Source organism: Scyliorhinus torazame, chromosome 17, assembly GCF_047496885.1.
Source record: "Scyliorhinus torazame isolate Kashiwa2021f chromosome 17, sScyTor2.1, whole genome shotgun sequence".
Taxonomy (NCBI): Eukaryota; Metazoa; Chordata; class Chondrichthyes; order Carcharhiniformes; family Scyliorhinidae; genus Scyliorhinus; species Scyliorhinus torazame.
This window is the reverse complement of record NC_092723.1, coordinates 169,357,673-169,380,586: the sequence shown is the minus strand read 5'-3', so window position 1 is coordinate 169,380,586 and position 22,914 is coordinate 169,357,673. Positions and strand designations below refer to the sequence as shown.

Below are 22,914 nucleotides of genomic sequence, written 5' to 3'. Positions count from 1 at the left end.
GACTGAATAGCGTGCGATTCACACTTCCATTGGAGTGCTATTTGGTAAGCGAGTCAGGTCATGCAAATGGGCCAGTATCCCATTGGTGTGAATTGAGAGCAATTCCCAGTCTGGTGGGCATTGTAATCACTTGGCTGAAATTAGCACCAAAGAGCCTGACAGCTGGAACTGCTTATAAGTGCTCCACTTACCACACACTCACTGCAAATGAAAATGGCTCAGAAAAGACCTTCACCTCGAGGCCGGAGTCCGAAGTGGACACACAGCAAATGAAGATGGACACCCTCTTCCCCAGAATGGGCCACAGACTCAAGCCTGCCTTCTGAACAGCACCTGTATGGCAGTGGCAGAAGCGATCAGCGCTGCCAGCCTCATCAGGAGGAGACAGCTGGTAATCCTGAGGGGTGGAGGTCACGGTGAGTCCTCTGCCCTGAGAGAGGCAGAGAACCAGGGAGAGCTTCAAAGGCTACAGTGCAGGTGTCCTTTCATTGGGGTGAGCTTTGCTGATCCCCTGCTTCCCCTGCAGTGGTGCAGCGCTTCTGAGGCGTGCCAAAACCTGGTGGAGCCCCTGATTGAGCTTGGCCATGCCCATCTCCTTGATGATGCAGCTGGGGTATGAGGGTGTCCAGAGCGGTGGCCTGGGTGGGCTCCCAGATGACCAAAGAATCTCTGAGCATTCAAAATACACAGGGAGCACTCAGCCGTGTGAGATGCCAGGAGCCTGAATGTAGCACCAGAGGAGTGTGTTTAAAACACATACTGCAGCAATGGCGGTCTGAGCCATGCCACCCTGATCCATGGACATGGCACCAAGTCATTCCTTGGTACTGCCCCCGGCCTGGGCAGCCATCCCCATACCAAGCCCAACAATTTTTGAGGCTTTTTCTGAGTTTATTTAGCCTCCCGCTCCCCTTTCACAGCCTTGGTGCTCAGACCCTGCTTGTAAATACTTGCACTCATTCACACCTGCAAGCCTTCTGCCTAAGAGGGGTGGAGCATCATGGGTGGGTTGGAGCATGAAATGTCCAAGCAGTTGATGATATTAAAATTCATGCAAATGATGGTTTTGCATGGATCTGCAGATGAGGGTCGCAAACATTGATATCGCCACCGGCAAGGAACCGGAGTACGACGTCGGATTCGTTGCCGGATGCAAAACAGATTTTTTCTATTTTGCACGCCTCTCCGCCACATCGCGATTCCTTCATCAACTGGCTATGAGACATGATGCAATAAAAACATGGCCTGGATTCTCCATCGGCAGGACCTTCTGTTTTGCCAGCAGCGCACTCACGCCCACGGATTTCCCGATGGCGTGGGGTATCCACAATAGGAAATCCCATTGACCGGCTGCTGGAATGGAGAATCCCGCTGCTGGGGGGCGGGGGCACTCCACCAGAAAATGGGTGCGGCGGGATGAAGAATCCCGATGGCAATGTCTAATCGCCAACGTGAAGCACGGGGTTAATGTGGCTTTACTGTTTTAAATGTTGTGCGCTGCATTCCTTTACTCGCTGAAATTCTTTCTCTAACTCTGGCAGTGGTCATGGCAGGATGGGTGGGCAATGAAGAACTTTGAAAAACTCTGTTGCCTTTTGTTGAAGATGTTTTAAGTAATATGTTTATACTTCATTAATTATGTCTGACAGTGTAAAGTGTGCCTGTACTGTTTAAGATGCACTTTGTACAGCATTCAAATCTGGTAAGAGGCTAAAGTTTCGTAAGCAGCTTTTCTAGATTTCTGTTTAATGACACGTTGTTGTAGCATTTCTAAAGAGCAGTGAATCCCCCAAAACCTAATGCCAATTGCAAAAAATAGAATCCAGTATTTGTTGGTGGAATATGATGCAATGTTGGGATTTGGGAGATCCATGTAAAAGATAGAGGGATTTGGTGGAAAACAGACTGTTGTTCTCTGTGAGCCCATTTTTCACTGCTGGTGTGGACCAATTTCACCTTCAAAAAATCGAAATGAAGTGTAAATACGTTAAAAAGAGATTTATTTTCAAACCTTGGCAATACTGCAGTTAGTGCAACAGTAAATGCAGACTGAGGAAGAGAGAGAAGATTGCAAAACTTTACATTTGGAATAGAGTCACCCAGTGTCATTCTTAAACTCCTTTGTGGCTTGAATGACTGAAGTATTTTAACATCTATAGCATTAAAAAAGTGAAGGCAGATTTTTCTTTTATGCTTTGGTTATATCAGATCAATTACTTAAGACAGTGCATCAAGGTTGACTCTGTTACTGACATGGCAACTTGCCCACCCAATTTTCCTTTGTGATCCATTATGCCCAGCTGCATTAAGAAAAATAAAAGCAAAATACTGCGGATGCCAGAAAGCTGAAATAAAAAGAGAAAATGCTGGAACAACCCAACAGGTCTGACAGCTTTTGTGGACAGAGAAACCGAGTTCACGGGCGCTATTCAGCCACCACCATGCGCAATGGGTGAATCCTGCAAGAGCCCCAAATTGAACTCTGCGTCGGGCGATCATGAGTCACCCAACTCCATCAGCCTGGCTCGATCTGTATACTGCCTTCAATGGGCGTGATCTAGATCAGCATATTTAAATGAGCCATCAGGGCAGGTTTAGCTCACTGGGCTAAATCGCTGGCTTATAAAGCAGACCAAGGCAGGCCAGCAGCACGGTTCAATTCCCGTACCAGCCTCCCCGAACAGGCGCCGGAATGTGGCGACTGGGGGCTTTTCACAGTAACTTCATTGAAGCCTACTCGTGACAATAAGCGATTTTCATTTCATTTCATTTTTCATTGACCTGGTTTTCACCCGGCGCCAGGGCGAACGTCGCACCTGTGAGACCTCAACCAGATGCTGTTTAGCACTGATTTCCGCAAACATGGAGCAGGTCTTGCATTGTGGGGGAGAGCATGGGCCTCTGATGGATTTTTGGGGTAACTTCCCTTGGTCCACTGCGAGGTCCACCGCGTCAGCTACACGCTTTTCAGGACCTGCACCAATTCTCGCTCTCGTGATTCCCAGACAAGAGGGTTTGGAGAATATGGTGTCCAGCCCATTAATAGGATGCAAATGGGTCTTAATGATGCAAACCTCGCATCCAACGCCAATGGGTGCCTGGAGCAACAGAAACGTTTCTTCCCCGACGCTGGATTCTCTGCCACATCGGAGACTCTGCTATCGGCAGCAGGTGGCGTAGTATCTAGCCCGGAGTTAACATAACCTGGCAACTGGGCGCCATGACACTGCCAGCCTAGCACCCTGCCAGTGGCCCTGGCACCCTGCCAGTGCCACACAGGTAGGTTGGCTCTGCTGGGGTCAGACCAGGGTGGCAGCCTTGCCCATTAGAGAGGCGTTCCAGGGACCATAAGAAGGTCAGGGGGTGGGATCCAGGAAGCAGGGGAGCCTGAAAGGGGGTTTGTAGAGATCGGGTCGGCAGGTAAAAATGGCACCCCGATCGGCGAGGAGCCAGCCTGCTGGAATTGCACTAATGTATGACTTTGGTGGGGAGAAACTCCCCAAGGCCCCAAAAAAAGGCAAAGTGCTGATGAATAGTGGGGTGAAATCCGGTGCTGCAGCCACCGAGAAATACCCTGCTAAACGCGCCCAAAGTGGACTTTGTTTCATGCCCGTTGAATCACACCCAACATTTCGAGTCTGTATGACTCTTCATTCGGCTGGATTGTCCGGCACCCACTGCCAATGCAGCGGAGAATCCATTGTTGGGAAAAAACTGGATCAGCCCCTGTTGATCCTTTTCTGATGCTACAGTCCCCCATACCCTACCCCCACAATGCAAGATCTGCCCACTCCTCCCCACCAGCCGCCTGTCACTACACCCTCCACCAGAGACCTCCTAAGAGACCCGCATAGAGACTCACCAGAACAGAGACCTCTAGGCTGTGATTGACAGCTTCTACACAAGCCCAGCTGTCTGCATTGTTCCATTCATCTCCCTTCAGCTTGAGTGACTTTGAAGTAGACAGTATTGAAACTAATAGAAAGCACTTAACTCACTTTGATGTGGCCCAGGAATTGTCAATCAATGCTTGATGTTTAAAAACATTGGTTAGTTTCACAGCTGACCACTTCAAAGTCACTCAAATGTGAAGGAAGATGAATGGAACAATTCTGACAGCTGGGGATATGTGGAAGCTGTCAACCACAGTCTAGTAAAATCAATATCAAAGAGAAATGAATGAATGGCTTTCAGATCAAAGATCTGAGTGGGTTTAAACCCATCTGACTGGTTTTCACTTTCCAGCAATTGACAGGTGCTGGTTCCTGTGCCTGATCAACAGGTGTATTGCACACATGGATTTTAAATCAGTGATTTTTTGTCACTGCCTCTGTCTGGACTGCTCTCTAGCTCATGGTTGGAGGGGGGGGGGGTTCTTTTTAATTATGGGGTCTCTGGGGGAGGGGATTCCTGAATTGTGCTGCAAGGGGGGTGGGGGGCCAGCTGCACAACCTCACTATCAGGCCACCCGCTCAAAATCCCTAGGGAATCCCTTGCACTCCTCGCCATGCAAAAATTTGCATGGTTAAGGATCAGGAATCGTTTCTTGATTTGCGCTCCCAGCAATTCAGCTCCGACAGGAGAACATAGGGCGCGATTCTCCGGCCGTGTTGGGCTCTCGCTTGAGCGCAACGCAACTGGAGAATATCGGGAAAGCCCTCCAGCGAGCCTCCCCACAGCCTCTGCGCCTCGCGAGATTCTCCGAAGCCCCACGCGACGTCAGAGTCGCAACCCTGCCCCAAATTGGCGTGACCGAATGGCGCTCGCGGAAGTAGGTCAAACCTACTTACGACCTACCTGAGCGGGATTCACCGGCCTCCCTCAATTCATAGGCCTCCCCAGGAAGGCTGCAGCTGGGTGTCGATCAGTGCTGGCCCATATAAATGTAGACTAGGTGGAACGGTACCCGGTGGTTCTCTTGGGCCACCAGAGCCCCCAGGGTGGTCTGGGTAAGTGCAGGGTGGTCCCCTGGCCCTCCCTCTGGAACGTGGGCACTTTGGCACTGCCCAGCTGGCACCTTGGCAATGCCACCCTGGCACTGCCAAGGTGCCCGGATGGCATTGCCAATCTAGCAGGAACACTGCCTGGGTGTCAATGCAAGGGTGTCTAAGTGCCAGGATGGCACTACCAAGGCTCAGGGGCTGAGGGGGCCATGCACACAAAAGAGGGTGGAGGAGGGGATTGAAGGGTGGGGGAGTGAAGGGTAGGTAAGTAGGGGCCTCTGGGAGGTTGGGGGGTGATGATTGGGGGCCCTGGAAGGGAGGGGATGCTTTAAGGGGACATAGGGTGGCCTGAAGAGGGGGACCCCCAGGGACCCCATAGAGGGTATCTTCAATGGGGTATGCGCGGTAGTGTCCATGTGTGTGGGGGTGGCATTGCCCATGGGTGGAGGTGTGGGGGACCAACAAGCTCACTTAGAGATTGGGGCACCCTTTCAAAATAGCAGCCTGATCTCTGAGTTCAGCTCCCCAGTGCTAAAAGAAATTCTAAGTGTGGGCTAACCTGGTGAGAAATTCCCCAGGGCCCAGAAAAAGTGACTAAGTGTCATTGAATAGCGGTGGGGAACTTGCTGGCAAATCCGGCAGGAAACTCCGAGAACAACCCGCCACAAATGAACTTAGAAATTGTTTGGGAGAAATGGGCCCACAATCTCCCAAATTAAGACTCCTGCCCTCTGTTTGGTTCTCTTTCCATAGATGCTGACCGATCTGCTGGGTTGTTTCAGCATTTTTGTTTTTTATTAAAATAAGAAGACTGTCCTGTGGCCTTTGTTGCAGACACCGTGGCACAGAAGCTTGGGAGCCTAGATTAGAAATCCTGACCAGAATAAGGGGATCAGTGCTCCCATCATGGCAGCCATTAAAAGCTATTGGCTGGATTCTCCGCCCCGCCACATTTCTGCTTCAGCACGGCGGCAGATGCTCCATTACGCCGGCCGGTCAATGGGGTTTCCCATTGTGGGGTAGCCCCACGCCGGCGGGAAACCTCCGGGCTGCCGGAAAAACGGAGCAGCCCACCGGCGGAGAATCCAGCCCCTTAAGTATTATCTGTTTGGGCTATATCAGCTGGGTTCACAGTCGATGTCAGTCCACAACAGTGTGCATATCTCATAAGCTGACTGGCCTCCCTGCACACACAAATGAACCTATGTATAAGTGATTTTATTAGTTTAATGGCTATTGAAACTGTACTTGATAGATTTCCCTCTTTTAGCTCACAGTTGTAGAATACCTGCAGCATTATGATCAATTAACTGCCACTAGAGACTCTTGTGTAATTGAGAAAATCAGGCAATTCCACATCTTAGCTCTGTTGGTACCCTGTACATTTCTCTGCATTTATTAGCAGTCAGTTCCAGGCATGTTGAAGGCAATGGTTCATTGCTGGCTTATTGTTATGTGTGGGTATGAATGTACCGATGCTGCATAATTCTACTGTAATATTACACAACGTGAATAATTTACAGTCCTCTCTGGTTATTTTTAAACAGGAAGATCCTCGATACAGAAAAATGGTAGGAGAGAATCAAACCGAAAATCTGCTTACTGTTCGGAAAGTTTCTGTGTCTCGAATGCATTCCTTACCTAACGACAGCTACATGTTTCGCCCAGTTAGATCAGCCCAAACTCATTTTCCGCTACATGAAGTGGATTCCCATCAGGGTATGTCACTGACAAGTATTTATTTAAGAAAGGGAAATATTTTCAATCAGTCAATCAAAAATTATTTGAAAATTCATTGCTGTTCTTTAATTCACCGGAACGTCAGTCTTGTGAATCAGACTGAAGTGCACAACGTAGAAACTCCGGGCATCATGCTGCTGCAGACGTCTACCATTGCTCCTGCCATAACTTGTGGGAGTAGGAGGGAGACCCTCCAGATCAGGGGTCCGGTTCTCTCAAAAAATTACTAAGTTTGTTTGTGGCAGGTTTGTCAGGGAGTTTCCCACCGGCTCTGCCGATGAGTTCCCCACCACTATCCAATGACACTATGGGCACGATTCTCCGGCCCCATTACACTCTCGCTCAAGCGAAACGAGGCCGGTGAATAGCGGGAGAGGCCAAAAACGAGAACCGTGCCAGGCGGCAAACAGTTTGCGATGAAACCGGCCCGCTCACGTAGGCGCAATCGGGATCTTGCCGTAGCGTGACGAGAAACCAATTATCACCACTTTCGCCTCATTTTCATACAATTAACGCGAGCCATCCCATCTCCAATGGCCTCCCGTCATTCAGCCGCCTCCCCAGCGAGTGGTCACGCTCGTGCCGATTAGTACTCCTTTTGAAAAACGTGAACCTGGCAGAAGGGCTTCTGTGGAGGTGAGTAGCCATTTTTGCTCACAGGCAAAGAGCCGGAGGGCGTTGGGCTTGCCACCCCAGTGCTCTGCAGGTGTGGTGGACCCTTGGCTGAGGGTGAGCTGCCATGGGTGGGTGTGGGGGGGGGGGGTGCTGGGAGGGCAACAGGGGGTGAACCGCGCATGGAACCACCATGCCAACCCCTAGATCGTGTGTGCCCATTCCTGGGGCAATCATTGTCCACACCGACCACCCATAACCCCCACCAACTGCCGAGGGAATTGGCAATCGTGGTTAAGTGAGCACTTCACACAACTCAAGTGGATCTCTGTGGGTGGGCTGGCCATGTAGCATGTGGGAGTCATTGCCTAGCATCCCATTCACACCTTGATGGCTGGAAACTGTGCCTGAACACTGCGGTAGCAACACCACACATGCAACATCCGAACATCCAAACACCCAGAGGATGGGACACAGCTCCGAGGAAATGTCCACGGTCGGAGGGTGGGTTAGTGCCATGGCGAGGGCGAGGTGCCTGGAGAGATGGACCAAATGTTCCGAGGTCGGCCTGCTGGCGGATCAAGGTGAAAGAGAATCATACTGGTTGTGCACAAAGGTGTTTATTGCGTGTGACAATTCCCCACTCTCCCGATGGTGCTGGCCCCTCCCCCAACCCCAGTCCCCTCACCTCCTACCTACCTAACCCCTCCCCCCTCCCCACCTCGGTGCCCTCAGTGATCCTCAATGTGCCTTGCCCTCCGAGCTCTACCACTACATCTAGGTGTGTCCCTAGGATGCACATCTGAGGTGGAGGCAGCCAGCACTCCCCCCTCCTGCTCGGTACCCATGAGGACCTGGGGTTCACTTTGGGATGGAGGGCAGCTCATTCGAGCCCTATCTGCCACTGCAACATCTGGCTGTGCCAGCCCTGGCGGCTCCCCATGGTCTGCACCATCAGGTCAATGCCCTCAGCAATGCTCTTCAGTGACTGGGACATGCTCTGAAGTGCCTCGGCAATGCCCACTTGTGACTGGGACAAGCTCTGCAGCGCCTCGGCCATCCCATACAAGAGCAGGTCATGTCCCGTAGAACTTCATCAAGGTCAGCCTGGTACTGGGTGACATCCCCCAGTGAGGCAGACGTTCTGCCTAAATCCTCAGCCATGTCTGTCAACGATTGCACAACGCCTTGGATACCTTTACGCATGGTGCCAACGTCGTGTACCAGGTTCTCCACTGCGGTCGCCACCCCAGCAGTGTTGGCCTCGGTGCCACGCATTGCCAGAAACAACCCTGTGCCCGTAGCCTCTGGGACTCCTCCAAGCCACTACGGATCTGCTGGAGTGTTGCTGACACCTCTCTCTGAATGTGCTGGCCGCTCCCTATCGTCTCCGTCAGCTCCAGGATGACCTCTTCCACAGGCGCAGCATCAGGCTGGGACTTAGCTGGGTTCTGTGATGCAGCAGACCTGTCCAGTGGAGGACCTGCAAGAGAATGGACATGTGGTCAGTGGGATGGGATGGATCAGTCAGTAAGGCAATAACAACTCACGTTTAACAGGCAGTCTGGGTGGGGCCGGAAGCTCCTCACCTCTGCCTCGTCTGCCAGCCTCCACGTTGCTGACCGCCCTGCCCTCGGTCACTTCCAGGGCATGCTCCTCGAAAGTGGTGAGGATCCTGATGTCTGGCACACCACCGCCGATCTGGGCCTTCTCCAGGCGATTGTGGGGGAGCTTTTCCTGAGGAGACACAGAGGGGACATCGTTAGCCATGTGTGTGGTTCACAGTGGTGGGAGGGGGTGTGAAGGAGGGGTTGGGGAGGTTGAAGGGGGGAGGGGAAGAGGAAGGGTTGGGGGGTTGAAGGGGGAGGAGGGTAGATGCTCTTGTGTGGGCAGGGGGGTCGGGAGGTGGGTCAGGGAGAGGTCTCCAGTGGGGCTGGGGCGGTGCTGGTGTCTACTCACTCGTGCTGCCCAGTTTAAGTAATTGAGCTTCTTCCTGCACTGGAGGCCAGTCCTCCTGTTCACATTCCCCGAGCTCACTACCACCACCACCTTGTCCCAGTTGGTACTGGATGCCCTGTGGCTATCCCTCCTGGGCCCTCAGGTGAACAGGACATCCCTCCTGGCCTCCACAATGTCTAACAGCCTCTACAGGTCAGTGCCCCCAGATCTTGGGGCTGGTTTCCTTGGCGCCATTGTTCAAGCTGGCTGGGGTTGGTTGAGCAAGTTCAGCTTAAGTACTGCTCGAGCTCGTTAGCGGGGGGCTGGCGAGAGTGGTCCCTACGAATCAGCTGACGAGCCTTCAATTGCGGCGAGAAATCCGTGAGACCTCGTTATGTGGACCAATTAATGTGTATTGGGTTGCCAGCCTCACTTGGCTAATTCCCGCTCGCTACATCACTTAGAGATCCTTCCAGAGAATCGCGACATTAGTCACTTCTTTGGGCCTTGGGGAATTTATCACCGGTTTAGCCCACACTTAGAATTCTTTTTAGCACTAAGGAGCTGAACTCAGAGATCGAGCAGCCATTTTGAAAGGGTGCACCGATCTCTCAGTGAGCTTGTGGGACACCCTCCACCCATGGGCAATGTCATCCCCCCACACACATGGACACTACCCCCCCCCCCCCAAGTGAGGATACCCCACTATGAAGTCCCTGGGGGTCTCCCTCTTCAGGCCCCCATAAGCCCCCTTACAGCACCCTCACCTCCTAACTTACCTACCCTGCACTCTCCCACCCTTCAAACCCCTCCTCCACTCTCATTTTGTGGGCATGGCCCCCCTGAGCCCCTGAGCCTTGGCAGTGCCACACTGGCACTCAGGCACCCTTGCACTGAACCCATGCAGTGTTCCTGCCAGCTTGGCAGTGCCATCCAGGCACTTTGGCATTGTCAGGGTGGCAGTGCCAAGGTGCCACCTGGGCAGTGCCAAAGTGCCCACGTTCCAGGGGGAGGGTCAGGGAGCCACCCTGCATTTACCTTGACCACCCTGGGGCCTCTGGTAGCTCGAGAGAACCCCCCCGGCTGCCATTCCGCCTGGTCCACGTTTTATGTGGACCAGCACTGATCGGTTTAAAACCCACTTCAGCATGTGCCGTTTGGTCCAGCCCCTTATGGGCAGGATTCTGACACCGACGCCTCACGGGACTTAGTTGAATCTCGCGAAATGTGAAGACTGCCGGGAAACCCGTGAGAGGGCTCTCCCGCCATTCACTAGCTGCACCGCCCTCAAGTGAGAGTGCGATGCAGCCTGTGGATCGTGCCCCCAGGTCTTCGATGGTTTAAGGGTGCAACTAAACTGTACAGACAAGGGATGGGGACAGACGGTGCTTGGTTTTCCCTTACCCTCTCCAGGGGCTGACCCCCATGGCCTTGTTTCTGAGAGCCACTTGAAAATGGAAAAAAAAAATGCTTCCCTCTGCAACCCCCAATTTGCACAAGTTCACCATAGATGTACCTCAGCTTCGGCCCCCGGAGCCAGAGCCCCCCCCCCAACCCCCCAACCCCATCAACCCCTGCGCACTCCTTCCTCCGGTTGGCCCTATTTCTAATGCTGACAACCAAACTTGCCTGCACCACTGGCACATCTGAATCCAACTGAGGCCTCAGAACTGGTCCAACCCCAAGTCCCAATGTCACACATCGATGGGGTTGTTGGGCCCGAGTCAAACTTTGAGATGTCAATCTCAAAGCCTGCTCTCAATATTTCTGGAGTCTGTCTTGACTCTGACTGAACCTGTTAATTTTAGAAGCATAGACTAACTGAGTAACTCAATTGGGTCTCATAAATTAGCCAAAAATATACTATCACAAAATAGGGAATCAAGGTTTAAGCTTCCCTAACGAGGAGACATTGCAGGGAAAAAATTAAAATAATCTTTTATCTGACAAATGCCTTTGGTTTCAAGTTTTTTTTATTCAGGGTTCGTTTTTCCTCTGGATTTTTTTATTTAGGGTCTATGACTTCGGTCCAGTCTCAGCCTGCCGAAGTTTCTGCATATCTTGGAGTTCCCACTGAGGTAATTCATCATAACTTTGCTTCGACCAGCCACATCACCCTCCCCAAAATCCCTCCTCCACAGAGACCACCGAGATCACCCAGTTTTAACAGGCTGCTACATAGACAGGTATTGATCGATTTTGTTTAAAAGGCATTCGCATTTTGCATCAAAGCAAGTAGGCTCAACTTGGAGCAGAAATCAGTGGCATTTGCTTCCAATTTGTGGTCTTTGACAATTACACAAAACTGGCTGAAAGCAAGTTGGCATACCATTTAAACTGTGCCCCAATTTTCTTTTGCTTTTTGTAAAAGAGCACTGTTCGGGATAGGGGATTGCTAATGCCTACTTCCTGCACAGAATCTTCTCACTCACACTACCTGCTATATTGGACATTCGGTGCCCCTTTGACATCTTTTAAATGAACACAATGTCATTGTGTTTCTATTCCTACGATTCTAGCCACCATAATCTAGGTCCCTCGCCTCTGCCAAGCTTATACCCTGCACACCGGTAGCTCCTGGCCAATCAGAGGTTGGCAGTTCTTATTTTTTATTCATTTACGGGATGTGGGTGTCGTTGGTTCGGCCAGCATTTATTGCCCATCCCTAGTTACCCTTCAGAAGGTGGTGGTGAGCTGCCTTCTTGAACCGCTGCAGTCCTTGAGGTGTAGGTACGCCCACAGTGCTGTTAGGGAGGGTGTTCCAGGATGTTGCCTCAGCGACAATGAAGAAACGGCAATATATTTCCAAGTCAGTGGGTGAGTGACTTGGAGGGGAACCTCCAGGTGGTGGGGTTCCAAGTATCTACTGCTCTTGTCCTTCTAGATGGTAGTGGGCGTGGGTGTGGAACGTGTTGTTGAAGGAAACTTGGTGAGTTACTGCAGTGCATCTTGTAGATGGTACACAGAGTCTCTACTGTTCGTCAGTGGTGGAGGGTTTAAATGTTTGTTGAAGGAGGAGCAATCAAGCAGGCTGCTTTCTCCTGAATGGTGTTGAGCTTCTTGAGTGTTGTTGGAGCTGCACTCATCCAGGTACGTGGAGAGTATTCCATTACACACCTGACTTGTGCCTTGTAAATGGTGGACAGGCTTTGGGGGGTCATGAGGCGAGTTACTCACCATAGGATTCCTACCCTTTGACCTGCCCTGGTAGCCAAGTATTAATGTGGCTAATCCAGTTCAGTTTCTGATCAATGGATCCCCAGGATGTTGATTGTGGGGGATTCAGCGATGGTAATGGATGAAATGAAATGAAAATCACTTATTGTCACAAGTAGGCTTTAAATGAAGTTACTGTGAAAAGCCCCTAGTCGCCACATTCCGGCGCCTGTTCGGGGAAGCTGTTACGGGAATTGAACCGTGATGCTGGCCTGCCTTGGTCTGCTTTCAAAGCCAGCGATTTAGCCCTGTGCTAAACAGCCACTAAATGCCACTAAATGTCAAGGAGCGGTGGTTAGAACTGCTCTTGTAGGAGATGGCCGATTGTCCAGGTCTTGCTGCATTTGGACATGGACTGCTTCATTATCTAAGGAGTCGCGAATGGTGCTGAATATTGTGCAACAACGTGCAAATATCCCCACTTCAGACCTTATGATAAAAGGCACGTAATTGATGAAGCAGCTGAAGATGGTTTCGGCCTGGGACACAAGCCTGAGGATCTCCTGCAGTGAAGTCCTGAAGTTGAGATGATTGACCTCCAACCACCACAACCATCTTCCTTTGTGACAGGTTTGACTCCAACCAGTGGATCATTTCCCCCCTGATGTCCATTGACTCCAGTTTAGCTAGGGTTCCTTGATGCTATACTCGGTCAAATGCTGCCTTGATGTCAAGGGCAGTCACTCTCACCTCACCTCTGGCATTCAGCTCTTTTGTCTAACTTGAACCAAAGCTGTAATGAGGTCAGGAGCTGAGTGACCCTGGCGGAACCCAAACTGAGCATCCATGAGCAGGTTATTGCTGAGTAAGTGCCACTTGATAGCACTGTTGATGAGTCCTTCCATTACTTTGCTGATGATGGAGAGTAGACTGATAGGGCGGTAATTGGCTGTGTTTGTCTTGTTTCTTGTGTACAGGACACACCTGGGCAACTTTCCACATTGCCAGGTGGATGCCAGTGTTGTAGCTGTACTGGAACAGCTTAGCTAGGCATGCAGCAAGGTTTGGAGCATATGTTTTCAGTACTATTGCTGGGATATTATCAGGGTCCATAGCCTTTGCAGTATGTGAATCGTATTGGCTGAAGAATGACTTCTGTGTTGCTGGGGACCTCTGGAGGAAACCGAGATGGATCACCCACTCGGCACATCTGGCTGAAAATTGTTGCAAATGCCTCAACCTTGTCTTTTGCACATATGTGCTGGGCTCCTCCATTATTGAGGATGGGGATATTTGTGGAGCTTTCTCCTCCAGTGAGTTGTTCAATAGTCCACCACCATTCATGGATGGTTGTGGCGGACTACTGAGCTTAGATCTGATGCGTTCGTTGTAGAATCACTTAGCTCTGACTATTACTTGCTGCTTATGCTGTTTGGCACACGCATAATCCTGTAGCTTCACCAGGTCAACACCTAATTTTTTGGTATGCCTGATGTTGCTCCTGGCATGCTCTCCTGCACTCTTCATTGAAGCAGTGTTGATCCCCTGGCTTGGTGGTAATGGTAGAGTGCTGGATATGCTGGGCCATGAGGTTGCAGATTATGGTTGAATACAAATTTTAGGTGGCCCACAGCTCTCCCAACTTTGGCACAAGCCCCCAGATGTTAGTAAGGAGGACTTTGCAGCGTGGGCAAGGCTGAGTTTGCAGTTGTCATTTCCAGTGCCTGGTTCGATGTTGGATGGTCCGTCCAGTTTCATTCCTTTTTTGTATTTTTGTAGCAGTTGAATACAGCTGAGTGGCTTGCTAGGCCATTTCAGAGGGCATTTAAGAGTCAACCACATGTGGGTCTGGAGTCACATGTAGGCCAGACCAGATAAAGATGGCAGATTTCCTTTCCTAAAGATCATTAGTGAACTAGGTGGGTTTTTACAACAATCGACAATGGTTTCATGGTCATCATTAGACTTAATTCCAGATATTTTATTGAGTTTATATTCCATCAACTGCCGTGCTGAGATTCGAACCCGATCCCCAGATCATTATCCTGGGACGCTGTTTTACTAGTCCAGCAACAATACCACTTTGCCACTGCCTTCCAATGCTAGCAATGCCACCAGGAGTGATAGCTGCTGCCAGTGGTGCTCCATGGTTTGACCGGGGATGATTGGATTCCTGGAATATGGTAAATGAGGGGCATGGTGTTGCAGGAAGAGAGTGTTCAAGCAAAGGTGTTCAGAGGGAAGGGTGGGTGGGGGTGGCTTTCAGAAGGTCCCCACATGACGCCTGATCCCTTAATTGGGCACAGGGGATAAGATTTTCAGAGTCTTTCACTGGAGACGTGCTCCAGAACTAGCCACACACCTAGCCAAGCTGTCCCACTGCAGCTTAAACACTGGCATCAACCCAGAAATGTGGAAAGTTTCCCAAATATGCCCTGTACATAAGAAACAGCACAAATTGAACCTGTCCAATTGCTGCGCCACCAGTCTACTCTCGATTATCAGTAAAGTAATGGAAGGGGTCATCAACAATGCTACCAAGCGGCACTTACTCAGCAATAACCTGTTCACTGACACTCAGTTTGGATTCCACCAGGGTCACTCAGCTCTTGACCTTATTACAGCCTTGGTTCAAACATGGACAAAAGAGTTGAATTCCAGAGGCAGGTGAGAGTGACTGCACTTCACATCAAGGCGGCATTTGACTGAGTGTGGCAACAAGGAACCTGAGCAAAACTGTTGGAAGTCAATCACCTCAGTCCCAGGACATCGCTGCAGACTTCCTCGGGATGTCCTCGGTCTAATCACCTTTAGCTTCCTTCCTTCATAAGGTCAGAAGTGAGGATGATCACAGATAATTGTACGTGATTGCAATGTTCAACACCATTTGTGACTCCTCAGATACTAAGCAGTAAATGTCCACATGCAGCAAATTTGCAGGCTTGGGCTAATAAGTGGCAAGTAGCATTTGTGCCACACAAGTGCTAGACAATGACCATCTCCAACAAGATAAATTCCAACCATCTCCCCATGCCATTCAATGGCATTACCATCATTGAATACCCCCACTATCAACATCCTGTGAGTTGCCATTGACCAGAAACTGTGGCTAAAAGATCAGATCAGAGACTGGGAATTCTTCAGAGTTTAACTCACCTGCTGACTCCCCAAAACTGTCCACCATCTACAAGAGTGTGATGGAAGATTCTCCATTTACCTGACTGAGTGCTTTGCCAAAACACTCAAGAAGCTCAGCACCATCCAGATTTGCTCCCCATCTGCCACCTTAAACATTCACTGCTTCCATCACCGATGCACAGTGGTAGCAGTGTGTATGATCTACAAGGTGCACTGCAGCAAGTTATTAAAGCTCCTTCGACAGCACCTTCCAAACCCACAACCTCTACCACCTCAAAAAACAAGGGAAGCAGATGCAGGGGAATACCACCGCCCTCCAGGTTCTCCGCAACATTCTGACTTGGAACTATATCACCGTCCCTTCAGTGCCACTGGGTCAAAATCCGGGAACTTCCTTCCTAAGTGCACTCTTGGTGTTCTTCCAATGACTGCAACACATTTATTGCAATAGTTCGAGAAGACAGCACACCACCACCTTCTCAAGGGCCATTTAGGATAGGCCTAGCCAGCAACACCCACACCCCATGATTCAATTTAAAAATACTTTGGAGCTCTTTATATATGGCAGGTGGTCCCACTTGTGGGATTCCTAACCCAAATCCTGGGGTTTCTTATTTTCAGGCGTGCCTTTTAAGGGTATAGGATGGTTCAGGTCCTGAGTCCACACCCTGCATCCTGACCTAGCTGGCTCCATGTCCTAGTCCTCTGCAATTTTCATGGAGTTGGGCCAGATTTTCGAAGTCTTGCTTCATGGGACTTCAGAGATGACGTGCATAGTCTGCATGAGGGAAAGTTTGAAAGGCAAGTTGAAAAGGTATACCTGATGTCTTCATACCAAAGTATTCTCCCTTGTGACTCTTCCTGTCCCATGACAAGGTATACCCCATCCACCTCTGATTGCCCCTAATGTCAAACATATGCCCCCAAACAATCCCCATACCCCTCATTCTCCATCCAAGGTATGCCCTCCACCCATGCCCATAACCCCTCATGCCCCCGTTTCAACTTATGGAACTTCCATACACATTCAGTCACCACATCATGTATAGTAGGATGTGTAAAAACATGTTTTTTAAAATTAGAATTCATTGATAACTTCACACTTTCTTAAAAAATCTACTTTTTGCGACAGCCCAATAAAAGCCTTAATTATCCAAACCCTTTATAATATCAGTGGCTGAAACTGTAAGCACCTGAAACCTCTGTATATTGTAAATACACATTGTGCAAGTGACAGAAGACATCAGTGAGCCAAAGCAGTCAATCAAGCAATGTTTTCTCTGGGACTGAAGAAAGCGTAATGAGGCTTGGCTGAGAAACCAGAAACCCAGTAGCCAATTGAAACACCTGAGCAATCCCCCTTCCCCCCCCCCCCCACCTCCTCCACCACCACCAGTAGGTCACCAACAATCAGGCATATTAATGAGACAATTGACAACATTTATCCCTGTGCCCACCAGAACTTAATGGTTCCTTAGAGATTAAATGGAAGTTGCATGGCTTTCCTCTGTCTACCTGAAAGCTGCCCAATTTAAATAAACTTTTTTTCCTCCTGATTTGCCTCTTTTAGCTCTCTCTCTCTTGACCTATCTTTCTTTCCCTCTCATTATTCCACTTTCTGTCCATGATTTGGCATTGAATGAACTATTCTAATTGACACTTCCTGTTTCAGATCCTGTGTGCTTCAGTAGGTTTTTGCAATCTGATTGGTTAAGGAAACCTTAGTTGTCCACCCTGTTCACACGGACCCCTGGTCTGCTGGAGAGGGCCATGTGCCAAGTTTCAGTACAAAACCTCACAGAATGTCTGGATGAATGTAAACATACTGAATGGCTCCGGATATTCTCTCACTGTTGACTGCAGAATCTGGGCCAATACGTTTAAACACTATGCAAGAGACTTGAGCATATAATGTAGGCTGATATTTAAGTACAATGCTCAGGGAGTGCTGCATTGCCTTCTGGGTGAGATGTTAAAGCAAATCCTTGCAGAGCTGGTCAGGTAGATATAAACAGTTTGGACAATATTTGAAGAAGAGCAGGTCCCAGCCAACATCCTTTATCTACAAGAAAACTTTCAGATTAACTGGGCATTTTCTCATTTGTTATCTCCTTAAGAATGATTACACTTCAAAAAGAATGGATACAATGGTGCAGTAACTGTGTCACTGGATTGGTAAACCAGAGCTCTGGACTGAACATGAGTTGAAATCCCACCATGTCAGTTTGAGAATATGAATGCAGTTTTAAAAAGTATGAATTTTGTTTTAAACGGTGCCTGTAGAAGTGACCATGAAGCTGTTGAGTTACTCAACTCAACTGGTTCACTAATGTCTGTTAGGGGGAGGGGTACCTGCTGTCCTTTTGCAGCCTGGCCTATATGTTATTCTAATGTCACAACTATATGGTTGGCTCTTGATTACACAGTGAAAACACCTCTAAAGCCACTGGGTTGTAAATAGGGATGGTCAGTAACTGTCAGCTTTGTCAGCAATTTCCACATCCTGCAAATAAATTAAAAAATAAATTGACTGTAAAAAAAACTTTGGAGCATGCTGAGGATATGAAAGACTGTATGAAATATATTTTCTTATTTCTATATCACGACAGGAGAGGAATTGAAAACTAGTGAAGGGGTGAGGGTGGGAGTGAGGGAAGTGGAGGAGCAGTGATGGTGTGAGAAAGCCTGCACAATTAAGAATACAAGGCAGGAGAAACTCATTTGATTAATTCTGTGCAGCAACAGGCATGTTTCACAAGATATTTATGATGAAACAATATTATTGAGAATGTATTCTGATATTTTGCGATTGCTTACATTCCAGGAGTCCTTGAGAAATGACTCCGTGAACGTTATGAATATGGAATCTAAGAACAGCCTGAAGATTGAGTCCAGTGACAGTCTCCAACCAAACGTTTCACCACATCACATCTTGGTTCCACCATTAATGCACTCCACACCATTGTCTCCAAGGGTCACCCCTCAGTCTTTACCACCATTGGCTCAACGCAACAGGCAATCAAGTGTCTATACACACAAGCAGGTCTACAGCCAGCGTAGTATCCCAAGCCGCTCGCCCAGTCACAGCAGTGGCAGCAACAACCCAGCGAGCTCCTTCTTCAACTCTGTGGACCCAGCTGATGAAGAAGTGTGTTACATCAACAACTCCATGAGAAACTGGAGGAGACAATCTGAATCAAGAAGCCTATCTTTATCACCTTTCCTTTCTCCCAATCCATCGGTTGTGGCTTTAAAGAACTCTAACAGCACAACAGGTTTGGCTGGTGTTGGCAGGGAGAAAGACTTAAAGAAGTTTTATAGTGTTGATGCACAGGGATTATTGGCAAAGCCTTCTTGGACAGATGACCCAAGGAGACATTCAATTGAAATATGTCCATCAATTGATGATGAAGATGCAAGCTTACAGTTTGAAGGCTCATTTTCTAGTGAAGAAAAGCAAGAACCTTCTGCCCATGTTCAGCCAGATTCTGAATATATTTTTGCAGCTCAAAGAAAGAAAAAGATGAGTCCGCCCTGTATCTCAATAGAACCTCCGAAAGAGGGTGATAGTGGGCCGTCTTCTCATACTGCAGCATCTGAAGCCAGGATGCATCTGCGCAAGCGCACACTGTCCTTTGAGTCTATGGCTCATAGAGATTCTTTAGAACTTGCAGAGTTGCAACCTGGGAACCAGAGCTCAAAAACAGACCAACGAATTCCTCCAGCCTGTCAAAGCAAGCATCTTACCATTCCAGACTTATCATTCGACCACTCAGATGTGAGCTCCTTAAGCAGTTTATCTGACCTGTTTTCCGACAGCAATCATTCAACCCCTTCTTCTAGTGTCTCTGCAGATTCAAGAGTAGAATTACTTGCCTCCGAACAGAAGAAAACAGACCATTTAAAAATGCCAAGTGAAAACCCTGACGTTCATAGGCCTGAAAACAGTACTGAGGTACTCAGTGTCACTAATACGCCCCTTAGGAAGCGGGGTCTTATCCGAATGGCTAGCACACGGGAAGACACTGATGATCTTGTGGTATAGCTGAGGTGGATAAACTGGGGGAGAAAACAAAGACTCATGCCAATCAATCACTGTAAAACAGAGACTATTATTCTGTCCAATGATACTTGTTGTTTGATCCCTTGTCATTGATTCAAGGAGTTTGTAAAGGGATTCAAAAAAAATGGGATATGCAAACATTTTTTGAATGGAACTTGATTAGCTTCCCATAGCTCAATCACATTGATTTGAGTCAGATTTATGTGTACAGGCACTTTATTGTGCAAAGCCACAGTATGCAGAAGTGCAGAAAAGCTGAGAACTATACAGTGATGTAATGTTTGCAATGTATATACAAATAATTATGTATTAGTGACAAATAATTTAATTATGTCTTCATAATGCACATATTTTTATATAGAACCGTAATGTTTTGCACACTTAAAAATTGAATTCCAAGTTGTGGTGTTTTCTGGTGTTTAAGTGGAATGTATATAATTTAGTTTTTTTAAATGTTTTCCTTTTCTGCTTGCTCATGGCTAGCCACATATTCTGAATGTTTAATTTTTTTAATGTAACATTTACTGAGAACCAAATTACTACTGGATTGTAGTCAGTGCAATAATAGATTCATTCAATGTTCAATTTTTTTTAAAGAGTCACATTTTCAACCAGGTTAAATTGCAATAAATTAAAGAAACCATAGAGAACAATAAGGCAAACTAATACTAGAAAAGTGTCAAACAAAAACTGAATGAAGTTAAAATCTAACAGCACATTATTTATTTAATTGCATTTTATTTACAGTTTGGTAAGTTATTAATGGTATTTGTAAAGTTACATGCATTTCCTGGTCAGTAGTGTTATATGTAACCTTTGAAAACAAATCAGTTTACATTTACTATATTGTATCCATCATGCAAGGGATAACTGACTTCATTCTTAAATGCTTGTTTCTATGATTATCTTTTTATTTAGCTTTTGGCAAACCTGTTCCACATTAAAACATGTTAAAATTGTTTTTTGAGTGTACAATAAATTAGCGCTTCTGTCTTAATAAAAAATAAATCCTGCATTTTCACTCTACATTGTGGGTAATATCAATGGATGAGCGACAGAGAAGGAAAGCTGCTTTCACAGGTATGGTAATTTTTTTCTATTGTATGTAACCTACCCAGAACCTCTTTTCTGATTCAGAGGAGCACTAAATCCAGCGGCAAGGTAGCACAGTGTTAGCACTGTTGCTTCACAGGGCCAGGGACCCACGCTCGATTCCCGGCTTGGACACTGTCTGTGCGGAGTCTGCACATTCTCCCCGTGTCTGCGTGGGTTTCCTCCGGGTGCTCCGGTTTCCTCCCACAAGTCCCGAAAGATGTGCTTGTTAGGTAAATTGGACATTCTGAATTCTCCCTCAGTGTGCCCGAACAGGCGCCTTAGGGGATTTTCACAGTAACTTAATTGCAGTGTTAATGGAAACCTGCTTGTGACAATAAAGATTATTATTATTATAAATGTGGAGAAATAACTTTGGGATTTAGGTGGTGTTCTGAAAGTTGGATAAGTACATGTTTTTGCTTTAAGAGGTTTTTAAAAGATTTTACCTCTTTCCTGAAATTGAAATCTGCAAAGGATACACTATCACTCCAGGACATCACTGCAGGAGTTCTTCAGGGTAGTGTTCTATGCCCAACCATCTTCAGCTGCTTCATCAATGACCTGCCTTCCATCATAAGGTCAGAAGTGGGTATGTTTGCGGATGACTGCACATCTTCAGATAACAAAGCAGTCCGTGTCCAAATGCAGCAAGATCTGGACAATATTCAGGTTTGGGCTGACAAGTGGTAAGTTACATTCGCTCCACACAAGTGTCAGGCAATGACCATCTCCTGCAAGAGAGGATCTAACCATTGCCTCTTGACATTCAATGGCATTACCATCGCTGAATCTCCTAAAATCAAGATCCTGGTTGGTTACCATTGATCAGAAACTGAACTGAACTAGCCATATAAATACTGTGGCTACCAGGGCAGGTCAAAGGTTAACAATCCTATGGCGAATAACTCTCCTCCTGACCCCCCCCCCCCCCCCCCCCAAAGCCTGCCCACCATCTGCAAGGCACAAGTCAGGAGTGTAATGGAATACTCTCCACTTGTCTGGATGAGTGCAGCTCTAACAACACTCAAAAAGCTTGACACCATCCAGGACAAAGCAACCCGTTTGATCGCTCCCCCTTCCACAAACATTCAGACCCTCCACCACCGGCGAACAGTGAAATCCATGCATACCATCTACTGCACTGCAGTAACTCACCAAGGTTCCTTAGACAGCACCTTCCAAATCCACACCCACTACCATTTAGAAGGACAAGAGCAGCAGATACCTGGGAACACCACCACCTGGAGGTTCCCCTCCAAGTCACTCACCACCCTGACTTGGAAATATATCGCCATCCCTTCACTGTCACTGGGGAAAAACCCTGGAACTCTCTCTCTAACAGCACTGTCGGTGTGCCTACACCTCAGGGACTGCAGCGGTTCAAAAAGGCATCTCATCACTACCTTCTGAAGAGCAACTAGGAATGGGCAATAAATGCTGGCCTAACCAGCGACACCCACATCCCATAAATGAATTGAAAAAAATAGAGGTTTAGTAATAATTTGATGTTTTTAGGAACTGATTGGAATAGTATTCATAACATCAGGGTTATATTTCAAGAAGCTTATCCAAAATAGAACTGAGGGAACTCAATTACAGACTGCTGGCCTAATTTTTGATGGTTTCTGACATGCTTTATATCAGTGAAAATATGTAATCAGTGCTGAATTTAAAGTTGGGGAGCAAAGTGCACATGCTACCAGGCATGGCTGGTTCACTGTGGAACACAGCCCCTTCATTTCTGATGTACAGATTTAAACTCAACTCAGCCTCAAGATGAAGGTCTCTTCCTCACTAAGTACAAAGTGAAATAAGCTTGGTTTGGTTTAATCCACTTTAAACAAGGATAAAGTAGCCACAATTGGGCATTGTTTGGCACTGATATGCCAGTCTTATTTGAAAAAGGACTTGAGTGTTGCTGGGAATTTCAGATTGTTGCAGTGATGAGTGCGCTTCTGAGTTAATGGTTAAGCTTGGCTAATTGGTATTGTGGAAGACTCTGCCTTTATCCCTGTATAGATGTCCTGGGAATGTTTTATGTTGGGGAAGAGGGGATCATTTTCCATTCCCGTGCCGCCTGTAAACAGCAAAGCAGTAATTGCTTTATATTAACCTGCAGTTTAAGAGGATATATTTTCAGTACATAATCCATAATTCCTACTTTATATTTGTTTGGTATTCTTGCTATTAATGGTATTCAGTGAAACAGTTTCTATTTCCTCTGTTCCA

The 22,914-nt window shown here is 47.8% G+C and overlaps 1 protein-coding gene across 5 annotated transcripts in view; it reads left to right on the top strand.

Annotated features, from left to right (window-relative positions):
* Positions 1 to 20,616, top strand: part of cacna1ha (calcium channel, voltage-dependent, T type, alpha 1H subunit a) — a 455,001-nt gene extending 434,385 nt beyond the window's left edge. For 2 of the 5 annotated variants that reach the window (XM_072481633.1, XM_072481630.1), the window contains exons 31-33: positions 6,491 to 6,662; positions 11,247 to 11,419; positions 18,352 to 20,616. In XM_072481633.1, coding sequence (XP_072337734.1) covers positions 6,491 to 6,662; positions 11,247 to 11,419; positions 18,352 to 19,572 — 1,566 coding nt within the window. In that variant the 3' untranslated portion in view covers positions 19,573 to 20,616. The remainder of the gene's footprint in view (positions 1 to 6,490; positions 6,663 to 11,246; positions 11,420 to 18,351) is intronic. The other 3 variants (XM_072481631.1, XM_072481634.1, XM_072481632.1) reach the window with 3 other exon arrangements.
* Positions 20,617 to 22,914: the final 2,298 nt, after the last annotated feature.